An 18,966-nucleotide genomic window follows, 5' to 3' on the forward strand; every position below is an offset into this window, starting at 1 on the left:
AATATCAGTGGGACAACTGGCAAAATAAGGTCTGAAGATTATATAATAGTATTCCATCAATATTAATTTCCTGGTTTTGATCATGAAATTGTAGTTATATAAGAGAACGACCCTGTTTTTAGGAAAACACACTGAGGTATTTTTAGGAATAAAGTGGCACATGTCCACAATTTATTCTTCAAACCACCAAAAAAAAAAAAAAAAAGAAAGAAAAAATTATGCAGAGACTGATAAAGCAAGCATGGAAAAATGTTAACATTTGGGGAATCCGGTGAAGGGTATACAGAAATCTTTGTATTTTATTTTTGCAACTTTTCTGTTATTCTGAGTGTTTTTCAAAATAAAAAGAAAAGTAAACTAAGATTCAATAATGAAGTAATAATCTGACTAAAAATGTAAGTAAAATTTGACATAACTAGACTGAGAAGATAGGGGTATAAGAGAGCAAAACTCACATCTACCATAATAGGAAGTCAGCAGATGATGTCTAAATTCGATATAGTTAAGAAGAGCAGTATAAGAATAGTACACCAGACAATAGAAGTATTAGATATTTTATATATAATTAGAAATATGGTAGCACATCAGAAGAACAGTGGAAAAAAAAAAGAAAAATAGTTGCTTTGAGAAATGGAACTGGTAATTACAGAAGAATGAGGCACGGACTTGGCTATTTTCTGCTACCACAGGTCTTTTAGAATTATTTAGTTTTTAGTACTTTTAGTATTATTTAGTATTTTTAAACTATTATTTACTATTATTTAATTTTCAGTATTTTTTTAAAAAGCGTTATTTAATTATTTACTTTGTGTGAACTACAGACATATACTACTTTTGGAACCACTGGGTAGATGAATCTAATTCTGGGGGGCCCAACTCCCCAGGAAGGAATGAAGTCTCTTCAGCCTACCTTTTTTTTGCAGTACGCGGGCCTCTCACCGTTGCGGCCTCTCCCGTTGCGGAGCACAGGCTCCGGACGCGCAGGCTCAGCGGCCATGGCTCGTGGGCCCAGCCGATCCGCGGCACGTGGGATCCTCCCAGACCGGGGCACGAACCCACGTCCCCTGCATCAGCAGGTGGACTCTCAACCACTGCGCCACCAGGGAAGCCCCAGCCTACCTTTTATGAATCCCACCTGCAGCAATGGCATCACATTATACCAACAGGTTTAAGTGAGCTGTTACATCCAAGCTACAGGATGTACGAGGTGGGAACGGCTATCGAGACCTCTGGCTCTGACACACGCACTCTGGAGATGAAGGTGCCGAGCCACGGAGGCAGAGGGTGAGCCAGCTGAGGCCCTGGAGGCTCTGGCTCACACCCCGCCTGACACTGTAGCACCTCCCGTTGGATGGAGGCTATGTCCACGCCAAAGAAGCCACTCCGCATACAACACGTGGGCTGACAGCCCTGGGCCTCGAGGGACAACTGGGGCCCAGAACCCTCAGCCTCCTGTACCTGTCCTAGAGGAGCATGGGGCTCCACTTACCTCCCCCTGGATCCCCACCAGGCTGACGGTCGTCTGGGACCCAAACACACTCCAAGCCATAAGAAGCAAAACGCTAAATTAAATTCTCCATCAGTAATGAAAAAACTCAAGGTTTATAAACTCTGGGAGGGAGAGGAGCCTGGGGACGTCGAGGAAGCTACATATGGCCCCGCCACGGGACGGGGGAAGTGGAACTTCTCCCTGAACCCTCCAGGGGGTAGGGTGCAGGCCAAGAGGAAAAGTGAGGGTCTTTTGGGAACACAAGAACATATGTAATGCTTTAATCATCAGACAAGGTCTTTCCTCTAGAGGCACCCCAAGAGTGGGTCAGGGGGTTACAGGGTTGGGTCCAGAAGGATGGCAGAGCCTCCTCTCCTGTTTCACAGGAAGTGGGACCGCGAGGCTCAGAGGTAGGACATGATCGCCTGTCCCTGGGCCAGGGCTCTGTCCTCATCAGCCCTCTGCTCCCAAAGTCAGAACACCGAAGCTCAGAGGGAAAGGCCAGAATTGTTTTCTGGACAGATCTCAATGTTTAGCTTTTCCACAGTCTGTGCTGAGCCTGCAACTACGTTGCTGTTATTATTTATAGTCTATTTAACATCAACTTTTGATTATTCCCTTTGTAGACAGAAGTTAGTGTTTGTTGTTTTATCCCCAGGTCAGCTTCCTCTCGCCACTAACTATGCCTCAGGGTCATTGCCGGCTGCCTACAGGCTCTGAGCCCAGGGACAAACTCCCTTCACCATCAGCTACTGCCCAACACACAGTGGGTGACAAATCCGCTACACACACAGCAATGTCATCCAAAGAGAAGGAACAGGTGTAACTAGCCCAGAGCTTCCCCCCATCTCTAAATAAAGGCTGCCTCCACACACACACACAAAAAACCAAAGGGGCTTCCCTGGTGGCGCAGTGGTTGGGAGGCCGCCTGCCGATGCAGGGGACGCGGGTTCGTGCCCCGGTCTGGGAAGATCCCACATGCCGTGGAGAGGCTGGGCCCGTGAGCCATGGCCGCTGAGCCTGCGCGTCCAGTGGCTCTGATCACCTGCAAAGGCACAGCATCACTGGGGGCTCTGCTGAGGTTTCTACCTTTGACGGTGAGGTAATGACACCACGCCCCCAAAACCAGGAACTCTAATCCCCAGGGGCTCACCCAGAGCTGTTGGCACGGCTAGCGCCAGGATCAGGCGCCAGAGTCCGGGGGACTGGGTCGTTCCTAAATCATTCAACCCTCTGCAAATCCCCATCCCTGGTTGTCAAAGAGGGCAAGATTCTTTGTCCACCATTTGAGCAAAATAATGGTAAAGAACAAATAAACAACCAAAATTTTGTCAGCAAATAGAAGGGGATAGGTGATGTCAATTACCAGAGAAATTATCAAGAAACTATTAAGATAGACAACACAACTGGTATAAACATGAAAATTGCTAAGAGGCTATATCTTACTTGTTCCCAACACTAAAGAAATGCCAATTCTGTGACACAGCAGAGGTGTTAGCTAACACGACAATGGCCAGCATACTGCAATAGAAATGGATCAAGTCAATATGCTATACGCCTTAAACTTACACAATGTTACAGGTCAAATATATCTCAATTTTAGAAAAAAAGAAAAAAAACGAATTTATTAAGAGCCAACTGCCTGCAAGTAGGTCCTCAGGCCTGGCTCTCAAACTTGAGCAGGTACCAGAATCCCCCGGAGGACTTCTTCAAACGCAGATCGCTGGGCCCTGACCCCAGAGTTGCTGGTTCAACAGGAGCGAAGGGGAGTCTAAGAATCTGCATTTCTATCAAGTTTCTGGGTGATACTGAGGCTGCTGGTCTGAGGAACACACTTTGAGAACCCAAGGGTTTTCAGACCCCAGGATTTGGAGTGTGTCGTGCCGGGGAGAGGCATGTAAGTGTGGGAGAGGCACGTGGGCATCCCAGTGATGTGGAGGGCAGCCCTTCTCTAGGGATATATTAAGTGCTCGAGGAGCCCAGAAAAAGCAAAAAAGGAAGTGGGTTGTTAGAGAGGGCTGCATAGAGAAGGTGACCTTCAAGGAGTCTTTGAAGAACAGGTAAGTGGCAGGTAGGCGAATGTAGCCGGAAGGCCATTTAAGGCAGGGGACTGGTGCTGCTGGATCAGGACCCGCTAACTAGTCATAAGGCTAGAGCACAAGGCGGGAGGTCACAGGAGAGAAGCCTGAGAGGCCGGCAGGCACTGGGGTTAAAGGAAAGGCTGTGATTTTTCCCCATAGGCCTGGGGAATCATTGAAGGAGTTTTAAGCAGGGCAATAGGAAGTCTGGTAAAACCTTTACCTTTCTGGGTCTATTTGTCTGTGTAATGTGGTGATGGGCAGAAGGTCTGGGCAGGCCTTTTCCAGCCCTGACATGCTGTGATTCCATGGGGGCAGGGGACAGGGGACAGGGCATGGTACCATCCAGTCAGTGGCCTCACCCTGTCGGCAGCCCCTTGCAAGCTCAGGGGCCCAATGGTCACTCACACTTGCTTGGTCTATCTGTCCATCTGCCGCCTCCAGAATCCTGGCCAGCCTGGGAAGTGGAGACAGACAGCTGGAGGTGTCACACACATTGCTAATCTCTCCTGGGCCCGTTCCCCCTCCCCCCTGGCTTGCAGAGCCAAGCGGCCTGGGACTGTGCAGCGGCTCACAATGGAAGGAAGAGGGTGTAGGAGGGAGGTCCCCGGGCTGACCCTGGTATTGTTCTTGGGCCAGAAGAAAGCTTCCTCCTGCCTGGCCACTGCAGTGCTAGAAAAGACGCCGGCCGGCCAGCAAGAGTCAGCGCGTCCTGGGGGGGGCGCCTGCCGTCGGGGCAGCCTGGGAGCCGGGGCCCATTCACAAACGCCTGCAGGAGAGCACGTAGCCCTGTCCGCCCCGCCCCCTCTGCCCTGCCGGCGGCTGCTCCCAGCGCGAGGAGCTGGGGTTAACGAAAATAACCGGGCTTCTCCGCCAGGAAGGAGAACGAGACCAGAAATGGCACCCTGGCTAATAAAGGAATAATGGATGCTTCACACCCTCAGCGATACCTTCCTCCTCCCCCGCCTCAGCTGCTCCTTCCACCGCCCAAGGACAGAGCAGGAAGGTGCTGGACCAGGGTGCAACCTTGTTGAACCGGGACTGGTCCAAGCCACCAGGACCTTCCTGAGACGGCTGGGGTGTTACACCAGCCCTGGAAACTGCTCTAGGAACAGATGGTGGGGCTGCACGTGGGGTAACCCCGCTCACCCTGGGCTTTGGGGCCCCTCCTGGAAGGACCACTGGGTCACTGGGGTGGGTGTGTGCATGAGGGTGGCCCTGCCTCTGAGCGATGGTAGGCAGGGCCACCCCGCAGGCCAGCACAGGGCCTGCTCTCAGCCTGGGCTCCTGGTACCTCTGCTGGCCTCCCCCTCCCAAGCCCAAGTCATTCCGGGGTTGGGGGTGGGTGGGTAGAGCAGCTCTTGCTGTCTGTGAGATGTCCTGGGCCCAGCAGAGGTCACGAGGGAGGCCATCTTCAGTCTGGCCTTGCTTGGGCCTGCTACTCCCCCACCCTCCCCCATCCAACTGATCAAGCCCTCTGTCCCTCAGCAAAGGATTCTGGGTACGGTCTGGCCCAAAGCAGGGCATGGACCAGATGACGTCTCTACTGGGGGAAGGTCCTCTTTTTAAGGGACCCTGGCCTGTCCCTAACGAAGCAACGAAACGTCCTTCCTCGGCTACTGTGGGAAGATGTGTACAATCTTAGGAATTCCTTAGAGGTCCCAGGAAGAGAGCGCAAGGATTGGTCAGGCCTTAGGATTTGGCCCTTGGCTTCCTAAATCCTCCTTCCATCATACATTTCTCTGCTCAAGAACGTTCGGTTGAGTCCCTGTTTGGTCAGGTTCCAAGGCCTCGAGCACCCGCACCGACTGCTCTCTCTGCTGTTGGACACGTCCCTTCAGGACTCCGGGACTCTCACATTCTCTGTGGCCTCCATTTCTTCTGAACCACTGCTTGCTTAGTTCTGCAGCCCTAATGCCATACCTTTGCTTTTCTCTCTGTGAAACAACAGGAGAACCTCAAAACTGGCCTACAGTGAAGTCCTCCAAATGCCCACGAAAGCCCTCAGGACTGGGATGGTGGGATGGTGGTCTGATTCATCTAGGACAATTTCACCGAGCAGGTGAAATTTGACAGGGCCGTGAAAGAGCAGGGAGATTGGACAAGGGAGAGGTAAGGACACACGAGGTCTACGGGGCACACAGTCTTCGAGATCTCTGTCTTCATAGGAGCTGGGGAAACACAACCTAATCTCTGTCCCTCCACCGCAACTGCCGCCCCCAAATCACAGGAGGGACGTGTGGATGGTTCCCGTCTTCTCCGTCAAGCTCCCCAGTTCTGTGCTTGCTTCCAGGTGTAACTGAGCTACTTAGTAAGGCCACTTCACACCTGTAGAGTGTTTTTTGGTCATTATACGACCTGGTTTATATTGTGACCCTCAGCAAAGCCTTGCAATGAAAGTCAAACCCGTATATGATCCCATGTTACAGCTGAAGAAATGGGAGCTGGAAGAGAATCATTTTGGATGAACTCCAACATGTTCTGCGTGTAGAACCGAAGGCCTCTCGGATGACAAGTGAATGAACTTGTTTGTCACCTGTTTTAACTCTCGGGGCTTTTTTTCTGTTTATCAGTGTTTATCAATCTTTTCCTGTAAAGGGCCAGATCGGATATACTTAGGCTTCGACGGTGGTAGGGTCCATATTGCAGCTACTCGACTCTGCCTCGTAACACAAACACAACCACGGTCAGTGAACAAATGAATGGGCGTGGCCATGTGCCAATAAAACTTTATTTGCAGAAACAGGCTGGACGGCTGGACTTGGTCTGCAGACCACAGTTTGCCCACCCCTGTCTAAGACCCTAACTGTGCTACGGATAATTGAGGCTGTCCTATAAGGGAGGCAGATGTTTCAGGGGACGCCCTAGAGCCAGAAAGCACTTGCCACCTCCAGTCCCCCCTCCCCTGCATTCTGCCCGCACCCCGAGACTGTGAGAACCTGGTCCAGACTCAGCCAGTCGCCCGCTTCCCAGGAACCTTCCTAGCTGTCCCCAACAAAACTCTTCATGCCCCAAATAATAATTTCTTGTAAAAATACTCCCAAACAACAAAAGTAAAAATAGGCTGGCCTCACAGCACACACTGCCTATGCCTTGCTACCTGGTGGTCTCAGACAGGAAACCATGGATCGAAGAAGTCCTGGTCTCCTCCTTTATTGTATGGGCACCTATTTTTATCCTGAGGGAGGAAGCACCGGGTGGGTGGGAGGGTGGCCAGAGAGCAGAGGGGCTCTCCTAGGTAAGCACCCCTGCTCAGAGCCAGGGCAGGATCTGGAGTCCGCAGGGGTTGGGGAGAGGCCCCTGGAAACCTTTCCGATTAAAAAAAAGGAAAAACATCTCTTCCTCTGTCAAAGGTGTCAGTAGGGGCTCCTCTCTCCCTCACCCCACCCCCTCCTCCTCTCTTTCCATTTTTAGTGCCTACAGCAGTAGAGAAAAAAAAAAAAAGAAAGATGTCCATTTTCTTGTTCTTGCTTATTAAGGAAATGACATTCACCCCTAACTTGCTGTACGTGACTACAGTCACCTAGAATTAGAAAATGGTTTTCCATCACCTCTTCCTCCTCCGTCACTCCTTACAAAGGAGCGCCAGGCTGCCTGAATTCCAATCCCACTCCCCCATTTGTAAGCCATGGGATTTGGGGCAGGTATTTGATCTCGGTTTTTTTGTCTGCAAGATGACGATAATAGTAGTACCTATACTCTACAGGGCAGTTACGAGAATTCAGAGATGATACATGCGGACACGTAGCTCAGACGGTACGCGGTTTACGTGAGCCCCTGCGAAGGACTGTGGGGTGCTGGGGGTGAGTCCCTCTGGGATAGGAGCAAGTCAGGGCTCATTTAGTCACTCACCTAATATTTAATGAGCACCTATATGAGCCCGCATGGAACGTAACATTCCAGTGGAGGAGGCAGACCACAAAAATAAAGCATGCGTGTGATGATCACTATGGAGAAAAATTAAGTGGGGGTGGGTGGGAATGGAGAATACGGAATGGGGGTGACATCTGACCAGAGACAGCATCGTCTGTAAAAGGAGATCAGTAACAGCACACCCTCCACAGGGACGATGTGAGGATAAGTAAGATAAGAAAAAGAAAGCACCGTCACAGTTCCTGCAGCCTGGAAGGCACTTAGCCAGTGTTTGCACTGCGTTGCACTCATTCATTGCTAGATGCTCATTACAGGGACATTAGGAGAATTGCATGTCCTGGTTCACTGAAAAGGCAGCGGCCCCTGCGTTTAAACTCAGTCCATCATGACTAAGACAATGCCTGGCCCACAGAAAGATGCCCAGTCAATCCTGGTGGGCTCAGTTAATGAAGTCAGACCGGACCCCCCATGGGACCAAGACGGACATGAAGCAGGATTTGTGGAAGGGCGCAGGCCTGGGGTTGTGAGGGGGGACTTAGTTTTTACATGATTTTAATAATCCTCATGCCTGTGAGTTAGCATATCCTGGAAGTTCCAGACGACTTGGCCACAGGGCTGGTATAGCTCTAGGGAATGATAAAGTCACTCCTTCCCATCTGGAGGGCTGGGAATTGGGCTTCCAGCCGCTTCCATCCAGTGTGGGGCAGCCCCTTCCCACCAACCCTGAGTCCACACTGCAACAGCGCCACCTGCTGGAGGAACAAGGCTGCTCCCGCATCTGCCACCGTTTTTATTCCTCCGAGCACTCAGTGATTTTCATTCTGAAAGCTCACATGTCCCTCAGATTCCTGGCGGGTGGGGTGGGGTGTTTCTCAACCTGTCTTTATTCGGGGCCAAGCGGGTAAATGGGGTGCTTAACCCCAGGCCTCACTGTCCCCCTCCTTTAGCTGGTCTCCTGTCCTCACTCTGGGTCCCACGTGAAGAGAGTACTTGGGCACATCCAGGAGGCCAGAAATCCCACTCGACTTAGCCACGTTCTTTGTTCCGTGTGCGCGCCATGCCGACCTCCCATCAGTGGGCCTACACATCATGTACTGCACTAAACTAGGTCAGTCACCAGAGGATCAGAGCAACGGACCTGACCAGGTCAGGGTGAGCTCATAATTAACTGCAGACAGACACAGAATTTAGTTTCAAAATTTCCTAACAGGAAAACAAAATAAGTTGGGTTATGCAGTTCCCACTGTCAGACAAAAGACGGCAGGCGAAACGTTTCTGACAGAGAATTCAAAGAAAAATGATCAAAATGTGTCCTTTCAGAAAGCCTTAGGCAAGACATGTGATAACTCAACAACAATGTCTTTCAACTGGCCTTTTGTTTAAAACGCAGAAGCATCCAGGGCCGTGTGTGGAATAAAGAGGCAGTATTTCTGCAGGGGCCTGAGGAGCCGCTGAGGAGAAACTGTTCAAGTCACCACACCTCAGGGGGAAGGAGCCCAGGGTGGTGTCTACGCTGGAGGTCTTGAGCGAGAGGGGAGGAGAGGGGAGCGCAAGGGGAGAGCAGAACCCATTCAGATTCGGTTCCCTTGTCTTGCACTGAACTCAGTCAAGATTATGGGGCTCCATCAATCCCCTCAGCACCGCCTGCCAGCCCCTGTCCTTCCAACGGCAGAAGCCAGCACTCTGTAATTCTCTAAGCCCCACACCGGCGGGTCTCTCCCCTGCAGGCCCAGGTGAAACCGTCTGGTGCGGGGAAGGCCACCAGCACGCCTCACTCCGTGGGGTGAGCACCCTCCTCGTCTGTGCAGCTGATAGAGGCTTAATGGGTGTGCCCTCCTGGGAGCTGCCATGTGTTCCCAGGGGTGTGAGGATTGGAGGTGGGGGGGGGCGGTCCCTGGAGGAATGTCAGGCCTGTGCATGGCAGGGGACACCTGGACCAAACAGGTACTTCCTTCACTTGTGCGGTTGCCTCCTTCACTGCCTCATCTTCTCCCTTGTTCTGGGGAGAAGGCCTGAGCCTGGAGGGCCTGCGTCATTTTGGGGATAATGTTAAGCACCGTATCTGCATGCTGAGCACCAGCAAGGCAAGGACACCTTTGGCTGCTAGGGACAAGGGACCTCCCGTTGCAAATGTGACTGCGGAGTCTCCAGAGCGGCGCGCTGGTGCCCTCTAGTGGGAGCAGATCACGGCGCAGCCATCCGTCCCTCTGCACCTGCCATACCTGACCCTGGGGCCACCCTGGGAGCGGGATTACAAATGATGGGGGCTGGAATGTCCACATCACTGCCAATACGGCAGGCTGGCCAACGGCCTTCCACGGTTCACAACAGAGGTGCCAAAAATGCAGGCGGGACCCCCAGGATTCCATTCTAAGCCCAGTTGTATAGGTGTCAGCTTCTGCCCTGCCCGGTGGCTTCACCGCCTGAAACCATGATGGATGTCCTCCTGAATCCATGTTACCACGTTCAGGGACTCCAGCTGCCCTTCCCAATCAGAGCTCTTGGGGAGCAAAGCTAGCTTCAGCTCACCTGAGGCTGCTGAGTTTGGGGATGCTGAAATCTGGCTTCTGGCTGTCACCCAGCCCAGCTCACTCGCTCTTCCCCCTCAACTATCACTACAGGGAGGCAGACCTTGGGGACAGTCAACATCACCAGCATCAGCCTTTACTGACCAACTAAACGCCTCTTATGGGTGGAGAACTCTTCCTGGCAGATGTGGGTACCTACTGTCTGCCCTGCTGCCTCAGGTTCTTGGATGGCTCCAGGGGCCTGAGTCCCAGCAGTGGGGTTCCTGGATTTATTGCCCACTGTGCAAATACAACCAGGTGGGACCACCAGGGATCGAGTCCTTGGCTTTGGCCGGAGGGGGCCGTGGACAGGCACCCAGGCATCAGCAGCTGACCTCTGACTGAGGCACTCCCACCGAGGACCACTCAGGGTGACATGTGCCCCATGTGTGACTCCCAGTGAGAGACAAGCTAGTGCTCCCAGAGATCTACAACAGGCATTAAGTTGGAGGCCCACAGGGGCCCTCGGCTCCTGACGCAGACATTCTTTCAAGCCCCAGGCTGCAGACACTGCATGGCACTGGAGAGGCAGATGGAGCATTCAGGGAGGGGACCAGACTTCCCTCTACAGGGACGCTGACCTGGGCAAGGCACCAGCGTTCGTGCAGGCGTTGATAGCTGCAGCTCTGCTCTACTGTCATCAGAGCACATGTCTCATTTCTCTTCTAGACTGTGCCCCTCCTGGCAACTGTATCCCATGCAGCTCTCTCTCTCTCTCTCTCTAAAAGGCTGGTGCAAAGCCCCTGTCCATGAAGAAGAGTTAGGCGGACAAGTGAAGGAAAGAGGAAATCAGGGCAGAAGCACCCTTGCTGACCCGACTGCCTCTTTCTCCGCCAGTCCCTTTGCCCTTGGATGGGGTCATGGGACTAGTTCTGTCCAATGGGCTAAGTACAAATGATACTTCTGGGTCAAAGCATTTGAGACCCAGATCATGACCCTCCAGCTCTCTCTTTGTCCCTGCCAGGGCCACCTGGGTACTGTGGGTTGAGATAGTAGGGCCACAGAACGGAATCCAACTGGACCTTTGAGCCCCTGCTTTGGAAAGGAGCTACCTGCTTTGGAAAGGTAGCTAGACCCTCAGCAGAAATCTCAGTAAGTGACAAATAATATCCTGTGTGTGAGGCCTCTGAGATTTGGGGGTTTGTTTAATATCATGCCATGGCCTATAGTATCTGAACACAGCAGATGATTGAAAAATTCTGTCTTGTTTAAAAAAAAAAAAAAAAGACATACGCCCCGGTTATCACACCAACAAGAGCATAATCAGGTTCATGTCAAAGTTCTGCTGGGAAATGATGGTAGAAACTCATAGGCAGAAGGATGGACTGAACGTTAAGACAAATATCCGCCTCTCTTCTTCTGGGTGAAAGAAGTGGAGAGCAGGTGGGCAACGAGCTTCAGGCCAACCTTCTCCCTGCGTCCTCCTATTTTTGTTCCTTCCTGCCTCCAGGAGGGGAGGGGAGGCTCTAGGTTTCTTTCTTCTCCTCAAAGCCTGACTTCTGTCTAAGACAGTCCCTAGGAAGCCCACTCATCTGTGCTCAGGCCCTTGACGGCTGTGGATGGGCTGGGGTCCCCACGCTATGGGTGGGGCTTCCCTCCCATTCAGCAGTCTTCAGCTGGGAGCATGCTGTCTCCCAGACGTATTTGGAAATGGGAGGTGTTTTTGGTGGTCACCGTGACTGTCCTCTCCCCACTCTCCTCAGTGGTTGAAACCGGGAACATTAAATACCTGTACGTATTGGACAGGTCCACACAATTAAGATCTGTCCCACCCCAAATGCCAATAGCTAGGCTAGCTGACCCTGAGGCCCCAAGGCCAAACAATGGAACCAGCCAGCCCTGTCTAGAACACTAGGAAAATTCAGAAAACAAACACCCTGACGTGCTCTCTCACCTGACCTCAAATTCTACCACCAGAGATATATGTTTTGGGACCAGGAGGCCTGTTGGCCTTGTCCTAATGGTACCATATGAAATGCAAACACCCCAAAGAGACGTCAAGCCCTGAGCATGATCAACTACAACTTTTCAACTCTTGTGGATAATTTTGATAAAACTGCAGATATTCTGATGCTTTAACAAATACAGATTCCTGGGTACAATCAGTGGGCGTGGTCACCCGCCTCCAGGATGGCCCCCAATGACCTTGCCCCCTGATATTCACACCCTTGTATAGTTCCTTCTACATGGTACCAGGGTTGGTCTGTGCAATCAACGTATATAGCTTGTGGCATGGTGAGAGTACGTCACTTCCCAGATTAGGTTAAAAAAGATTGGGACTTCTGTGTTGGAAGCTCTCCACTCTCTCACCCATGATATGTCTATGTCTGTCTATCTGTCTCTCTTCCTTCCTCCCTCCTTTTGGCGGAAGCCAGCTGCCATGATGTGACACTCAAGCGGCTTATGGAGAGGCTCATGTGAATGAAGACTTCTGCCAGCAGCCAGGGCAGAATCGAGTCCCCTGCCCTCTGCCATGGCAGGGAGCCACCATGGTAGTGAGTCCTCCAGCCCCGGTCCAGCCTTCAGATGACTGCAGCCCCAAATGACACCTTGATCACAGCTTTGTGAGAAACCCTGAGCCAGAACCACCTGGCTAAGATGCTCTCAGATTCCTGACCCTCAAAAACGGGGTGTGGTAACAAATGTTTATTGTTTTAGGCTGCTAAATTTTGAGCAACTTATTACACAGCAATAGATAACTAATACAGTGGATCTAGGGTAGGACCCAGAAAGCTGTAGATCTGCTCAGGGACTTGTCTGTTGGTAGTTTTCTGAGGGCAAAGCCGGTTCAAAGTGTTGGTGTGTGTGAGTATCAAAGCCCGTCCCCTGTGTGGATCCTGACTGGGCATGGAGACCAGGGGTGTAGGTTTCCACTCCCAGCACCTCTAAGAGCTGATGTCTCACGCAGTCCCTAGAGACCAAGAACGTTTGCTGATGGATCGTTTCTGAGAGAGAGAAAACCCTAGAATATGAAACCTGAGCGGGACCTCGGTCAGATGATTTTCAAAATCTGTTCAGTAGTGGAACCATATCGTCTAATGAAACCATTTGTAGAAGACTGGTTTAGAGACATGGGCTGAGCTGTTCTGGGCGAGCCTGCGTGGGGGTCCCCTCGAGCCTGCTTCTTCAGCCACCCCACTCCCCACTCCAGGAGCACCCCTGAGACGCCTCTGGAAAATCCCAGAGCTTTACAGGTTGCAAACCTCTAATCTAGTTCAACTGTGTCATTTTACTGATGAGTAAACCAAGGCCCACAGAAGGGAGGTCACTGGCACGTCTGTGGCAGACGCCTATCCTTTGACTCTCGTGACCTCTGATGCAACCTTTCTGCACTCCTTGGGTTGCCGCTCAGGACAAATGCACAAGGTGGAGATGGGGTATAGGAAATAGCTCCCTCCCCCACCTCCTAAGAAAGTGGGGAGCCCCAGAGCCTGTCCACCAGCAGAGGGAGCTCCTCCTATGTGCCAGGCAGTGTTTTCAGTGCTTCAGGTGAACGCATGTGCTCAATCTTCCAGACAATCCTAGGACGTAGATACTGTTATTATCCTACTTTACACAGGAGGAAGGAGGCAGAGCAAGGTAAGGAACTAGCCCGACCCCTTGGCTAGTCAGTGGCCAGGATGCCATGGTGTCCAGACACCAAGCCCTTAACCCCTGCACTCCGCTGCCTCCCCCAGGTAAGGGCCTGGCTCCCTCTCCCTTCTAGTGGGAGTGAAAGGCCCGCTGTTGTGCTCCCCAAGGAGCTGGGAGGCAGTCACCCAACAGGAGATGTGGTCACACCTGTAACTTTTCCGGCCAGGATGCCCCAGGCTTCTGGCTCAAAGGCCACTGAGGGGTCAACACCTCTCCTAAGGCAGGGGGCGCCTCACCTAGGTCGGTGTCTCTCAAATGTACTTTGTCTATCAATCTCGAATGCTGTAGGCATTTAGGGATGGAGCGATAGAGTAGCGATTGCTGAGTACTTTACCTTTGTATCAGCTGTGAGAATTCAGTACAGATTCAGGCCAGAGGGTATTTCATTAGCCGATACTCTGTGCCTTTGACCTACACATCATGGCCTAGACCTTATTGATAATTTTTCTCTCAAGCATAGGAAAGTTGCAAGAACAGTGCAAAGAGCCCCTCCCCCCACCCCCACCCCCTCACTCAGGTTTCTCTCTCCCTCTGGGGATCTACACACTCATTATCATTCATCTTTCTCTAAACCATCTGAGGACACGCTGCACACATGAGGCCACATATCCCGCAAATATTCTAGCGTGTGTTCCTCAACAACAAGGACACTCACCTAGCTAACCATCATATAGCCCCCTAAATCAGGACACTTCTAGCCAAGAAACACTACTGCCGCAGACCCCAATTCACATTCTCCCACTGTCCAACAAGGTCTCTATTTCTTTATGGTCCAGGATCTCAAAAAGGAATACATATTGCATTTAGTTGTCTGCGTCTTCAATCCCCTTCAATCTGGGAGATTCCTCAGTCTTTCACGTCCAGGCAGTTTTAGAAGATGGCCTTTCCATTTGGTTCCTCAGGACCAGAGGCAGGCTGTGCTTTCTTGGCAGGAAAACCCCAGAAATGATGCTGGGCTTTCTCCGTGCAGCACATCAGGTGTCCACTCACCCCACACTAATGATGTCAACCCTGATCACCTGGTCAGGTTGGAGCCTGACAGGTTTCTCCACCATCAAGTCACCACACTTTCCCTTACAATGAGGTGAGCCCTACATGTGCCCCAGCCTGGTGCCTGGTGAGTTTCCAGTCTGCAAGGCAGGGAAGAGTCCAAAGAGAGCCAGGTGGTCTCAATGAGTTAAGGGGACAGAGTTCAAAATTCAGGGGGTCCAAGGCCACTAGAATTTGGAAGGCAGAGTAGCAGAGAGGAGAGAGCTGCACACAGAGAGAAATCCAGAAACTGCAGGCCCTTGGGTCTTTGGCTGAGCACCAATTTGTGCATGTATGTGAGGAAACTTCCAGGGCTGGTGAAAAGCTACCTGCAACACACTGATGGAGTAATCCCCTAAGAGCACACACGGCTGGAAATAGTTTGTATTCCCAGCTGACGTGGTGGAAATACCTCCTAGGACATAAAGCATGGAGTGGCAACTTCAGAAGGCTACTGACCCAGTAGCGGAGCAAACTTTGCTCTAAAGGCTTCCCACCTAACAAAGCTTGAAAAGCAAGCCTTGAAAGGATCAAACTCTTGAAGTAACTTAACTGTGTCCTGGAATAAAGTTCCAAATATTTTAATTAATAACAATAATATCCAACACCCTAAAATTCCTAATATCTTGCATCTAATATAAAATTACCAAGCATGCAAGGAAAAACATAACCCATACCCGAGAGAAAAATCAGTTAACAGAAACAGACTGTGAAATGACATGGATGACAGAATTAGTAGAGAAGGACATTAAAACAGCTACTATAAAATATTCCATATGCTCAAGAAGATAGGAGAAAGCATGAGCATGAAGAGGAGAGAAATGGAAGATAACCAAAAATATATATATATATAATATCTGAAATGAAAAATATACAGGACAGGATTAACAGTAGATTAGACACTGCAAGAAAAGATTAGTGAACTTGAAGACATAGCAATAGAAACTATCCAAAATGAAACACAGAAAAAAAGACTAAAAAAAAAAGCAGAGCTTTGGTGAACCATGGGAAAATATGAAGAAGCACAGCGCGCATATAATTGGAATTGCAGAGTGTGGGTTCTGGGGGAGGTGAGGAAGATAATGGCTGAAATTTTTCCAAATTTGATATAAACCTACACTGTAAACCTACAGATGCAAGAAGCTCAATAAACTCCAAGTGGAAGAAACACAAGGAAAACCCAGCCCAAGTCACATCCCAATCAGATTGCTGAGGCCTTGACTGTTCATTCTATTGCCTCCCATGAATAGGCCCAAGGCATAAACACTCAGCCAAAAAGTGGGCAAGTCCTGCAGGGAGCTGGAAGAGAAGAATGGATGCAGCTGACGTAGCCAGACAGACTGGGAAGAGAGAGGAAAGCGTGACGTGGTGAGTGCAGTGCGTGGCAGGTCACGCGGGGCAGGATCGGTCATGGAGGAGGGTTTGCTGCTCCCCTCCTCTGCAGGAGGCCTAGCCTCATTCCCGGAAGCAGCTACACTCCTACGGCTTCTGCCCAAAGTCCAGCACCAGAAGCATCTAGGGACCTAGATTTGCTGTCTCTTTGCTGAGTAATCCTCTTGTCCTGGAGCCCGGCCCGATTCAGGGAAAGGAGTCCAATCAATGACAAAACCAGCAAGCACAGCAGACACCTGGAGGCTGGCAGGACAACTCCACTTTTCAAAGGCCTAAAAATAGCCCTGACCACATTTGAAACCATGACAGCCCTGTCAGTCCCACCGGAACACGCTGCAGGTTGCCTCACCTCAGACGTTTCAGGTCAAGGGACAAAAGCTTCCCAGTTTGCTGAGTTGCCAGTGCATGGGCCATTTCATCCACGTCAGGTCTGCCACCAGCACCTGTGGCACAGCTGAGCACAGGCTGCCACACACACATCACAGTGGGACACTTTGCACCAAGGCAGGTATCCACCCCGGCCCACCTACCACTGCAGTACATCCAGCTATACCCTGCAGGAACAAGGGGCCAGTGGGAGAGTTTAGGCCCTGACTAGGCCGAGGGCAGGGGGAGGGGTGCTGTTGGAGACTCTGCCCCTATACCTACCTGCCAGGCCGGGAGGACCTTCTCGATGTCATTCAGGTTGATTCCATCCCCATCTTCCAGCTTCCCTTTTCCACACCTGGACCAGAAAAAACATAACAACACTGAAAGGACAGCTCATTCATGCATCCTGTCCAGGCCCAGCAAGCAGGAAGAGCAGGGGTGGTCAGGAGACACGAGGTCCTACTCTCCCTCAAGGTCGAAGAATCAGCCTGTCCCACCTGGGGGAAATGGCCCTGGAGAAGTGCTCTCCTCCCTCAGGCCTGCAACACAGGCCCTTCCTTGAGGACAAAGGACTCTGTGCAGGCAGGAATGTGGGACCTGGGGTGGGGCAGAGGCACTAACAAGGCATCCATCCCCTAGGGAGGTGAAGGATACCAGAGTTCCCCTTGACCTTTCCAGGCAAAGAAGTTAAGCTCCTTGCCAATGAACACCCCAAAGCATATCACAGATCCTGCAAAAACCCACCATTTTGCCCGGTTACACCAAGGGGAAAGCAAATGAACAGAGATCGAGCAACTTCCTCAAGGGCACACAGGCCTCCAACAGGGATTCCTCCCTCCCGGGCCTGACTTTGCCAGTCCAGCAAGCCCGCTCAGATGCCAATGCTTTGTCTTCATGTCCTCTGTGGGCGGGCACACCTTCAGACCACAGGTGCTGACCCCAATTCACTGGCAAAGGCCCACACCTTCCACATATTTGAGGGTGCAGACTCTGGAACTGCAGGGCTTGGAACCCCAGTGGCATCACTTACTAACTGGGTGACCCTGCTCAAGTCACCTTCCCTCTCTGTAACTCAGTTTCCTCATTTGTAAAATGGGGATAATTACTAGCGCCTAACATCACAAGGTGGTTGGAGGATTAAATTAGTTAATGTATTGAAGTGCTTAGACCTGTGCCCAGCATACAGTAAACGCTATAATAAAGGTATATGTAGAAAATATATTATCATGGTAAATACAGGCAATAATTCAGTAAAATTATAACAAAACAAATAATAAGGTAAATATATGAGTGCTACTAGGACTGTTATATTTACTGTCATGGTTGTTATTGTTATTGGGGCAGAGCAGCAGTGCAGTGACTGATTAATAGCATAGATTCTAGAGCCAACACAGCCTCATGCAAGTTACTCAGTTTTTCTGGGCCTCTAGATTCCTCATCTGTTGAAGGAATAACAGCTCCTACCTCCCTAAGCTGTGGTGAGTTTTAGATAATACAGGCAAGCGGTTAGAACCTGGATTGGTGTACGCATCGTGCACGGTAAGTATTAGTTACTATTACTATTATGTATTGTTATTCTTGTTGTTATTATTATTATCAGGTATGGTGAGGGCTACCTGATGGGTTGGTGGCAGCATTTTCCAGTTCCAGAGTTAATGCAACTCTCAACTTTCAGAGTAATTAGTTCATTTGATCAAACATCCGCCAAGCCTCTCGTGTGTTTGGACCTGTCACGTTTTCCTGGAGTCGTGGGAAATAAATCCCACGTGGTCCCCGCCCTCAGACAGCTCACAGCTCTTAGCCGAGGAGCCTATGCCCATCTACGGGGCAGTGAACCTGAGCACCAGTAGGGGGCAGCATGAGATAAGTGCTATGAAAGTCCCGTGCACAGAAGGCACCCTGAAACTCCAAGGAAGAGAAACGGGGTGGCTACAAAACCCAGCACAGCTTGGGGGAAGGGGTGGGGGATAGGATCTATGCCCCGTTCAACACACGCTTGTGTCCCTGGGGGCTCCGGCTTGGTCTGCGCCCTCCGTGTCACAGCGCGGTGGCACTGCTCGGTGGCAAGCGAGGACGCGGGGGTGGGAGGGGTGGGGGAGGTGGGGGGGGTGGGGGAGGTGAGGGGGGTGGGGGGCTGGGGGGGTGGGGGAGGTGCGACGCGGAGCAGCTCCTCCCAGAGGAGCAGCATCTAGAATAACCTGGGGCGGAGCGGGGGGAGGTGGGACGTGCGATGGTCCAGCAGAGAATCTTGCAGAGCGTCCCAGGGAGAGGGCAAAGGCCTGGGGCTAAGCCCAAGGGTGTTGCCAGCAAGGAGGGCAGGGTTCTTGCGGCTGCAGAGGGGTGGGGGGAGGGGGCCAAGGGGCAAGATGGCGCTGGAAGGCCAGGGTTGGGAGCACAGCTTGGGTTCTGGCCGGTGGAGATGGGGTGGGAGGGGTGTAAGGGGACTTCTTGCCTCTTCAGCCTCCAGCCTGGTGGTGATGTGCAGGGCTGCAGAGGAGGTGGAGAGAGGTCTGGAAACATCCAGCTGCCTTTCAAC

General features: G+C 51.4%; 1 protein-coding gene across 10 annotated transcripts in view; it reads right to left on the reverse strand.

Annotated features, from left to right (window-relative positions):
* Positions 1 to 18,966, reverse strand: part of CTIF (cap binding complex dependent translation initiation factor) — a 304,577-nt gene that overhangs the window by 170,419 nt on the left and 115,192 nt on the right. For all 10 annotated transcript variants that reach the window (XM_060170359.1, XM_060170358.1, XM_060170351.1 and 7 more), the window contains one exon: positions 16,710 to 16,785. In XM_060170359.1, coding sequence (XP_060026342.1) covers positions 16,710 to 16,785 — 76 coding nt within the window. The remainder of the gene's footprint in view (positions 1 to 16,709; positions 16,786 to 18,966) is intronic.

This window comes from Lagenorhynchus albirostris, chromosome 14 (genome assembly GCF_949774975.1).
Source record: "Lagenorhynchus albirostris chromosome 14, mLagAlb1.1, whole genome shotgun sequence".
Lineage (NCBI taxonomy): Eukaryota > Metazoa > Chordata > Mammalia > Artiodactyla > Delphinidae > Lagenorhynchus > Lagenorhynchus albirostris.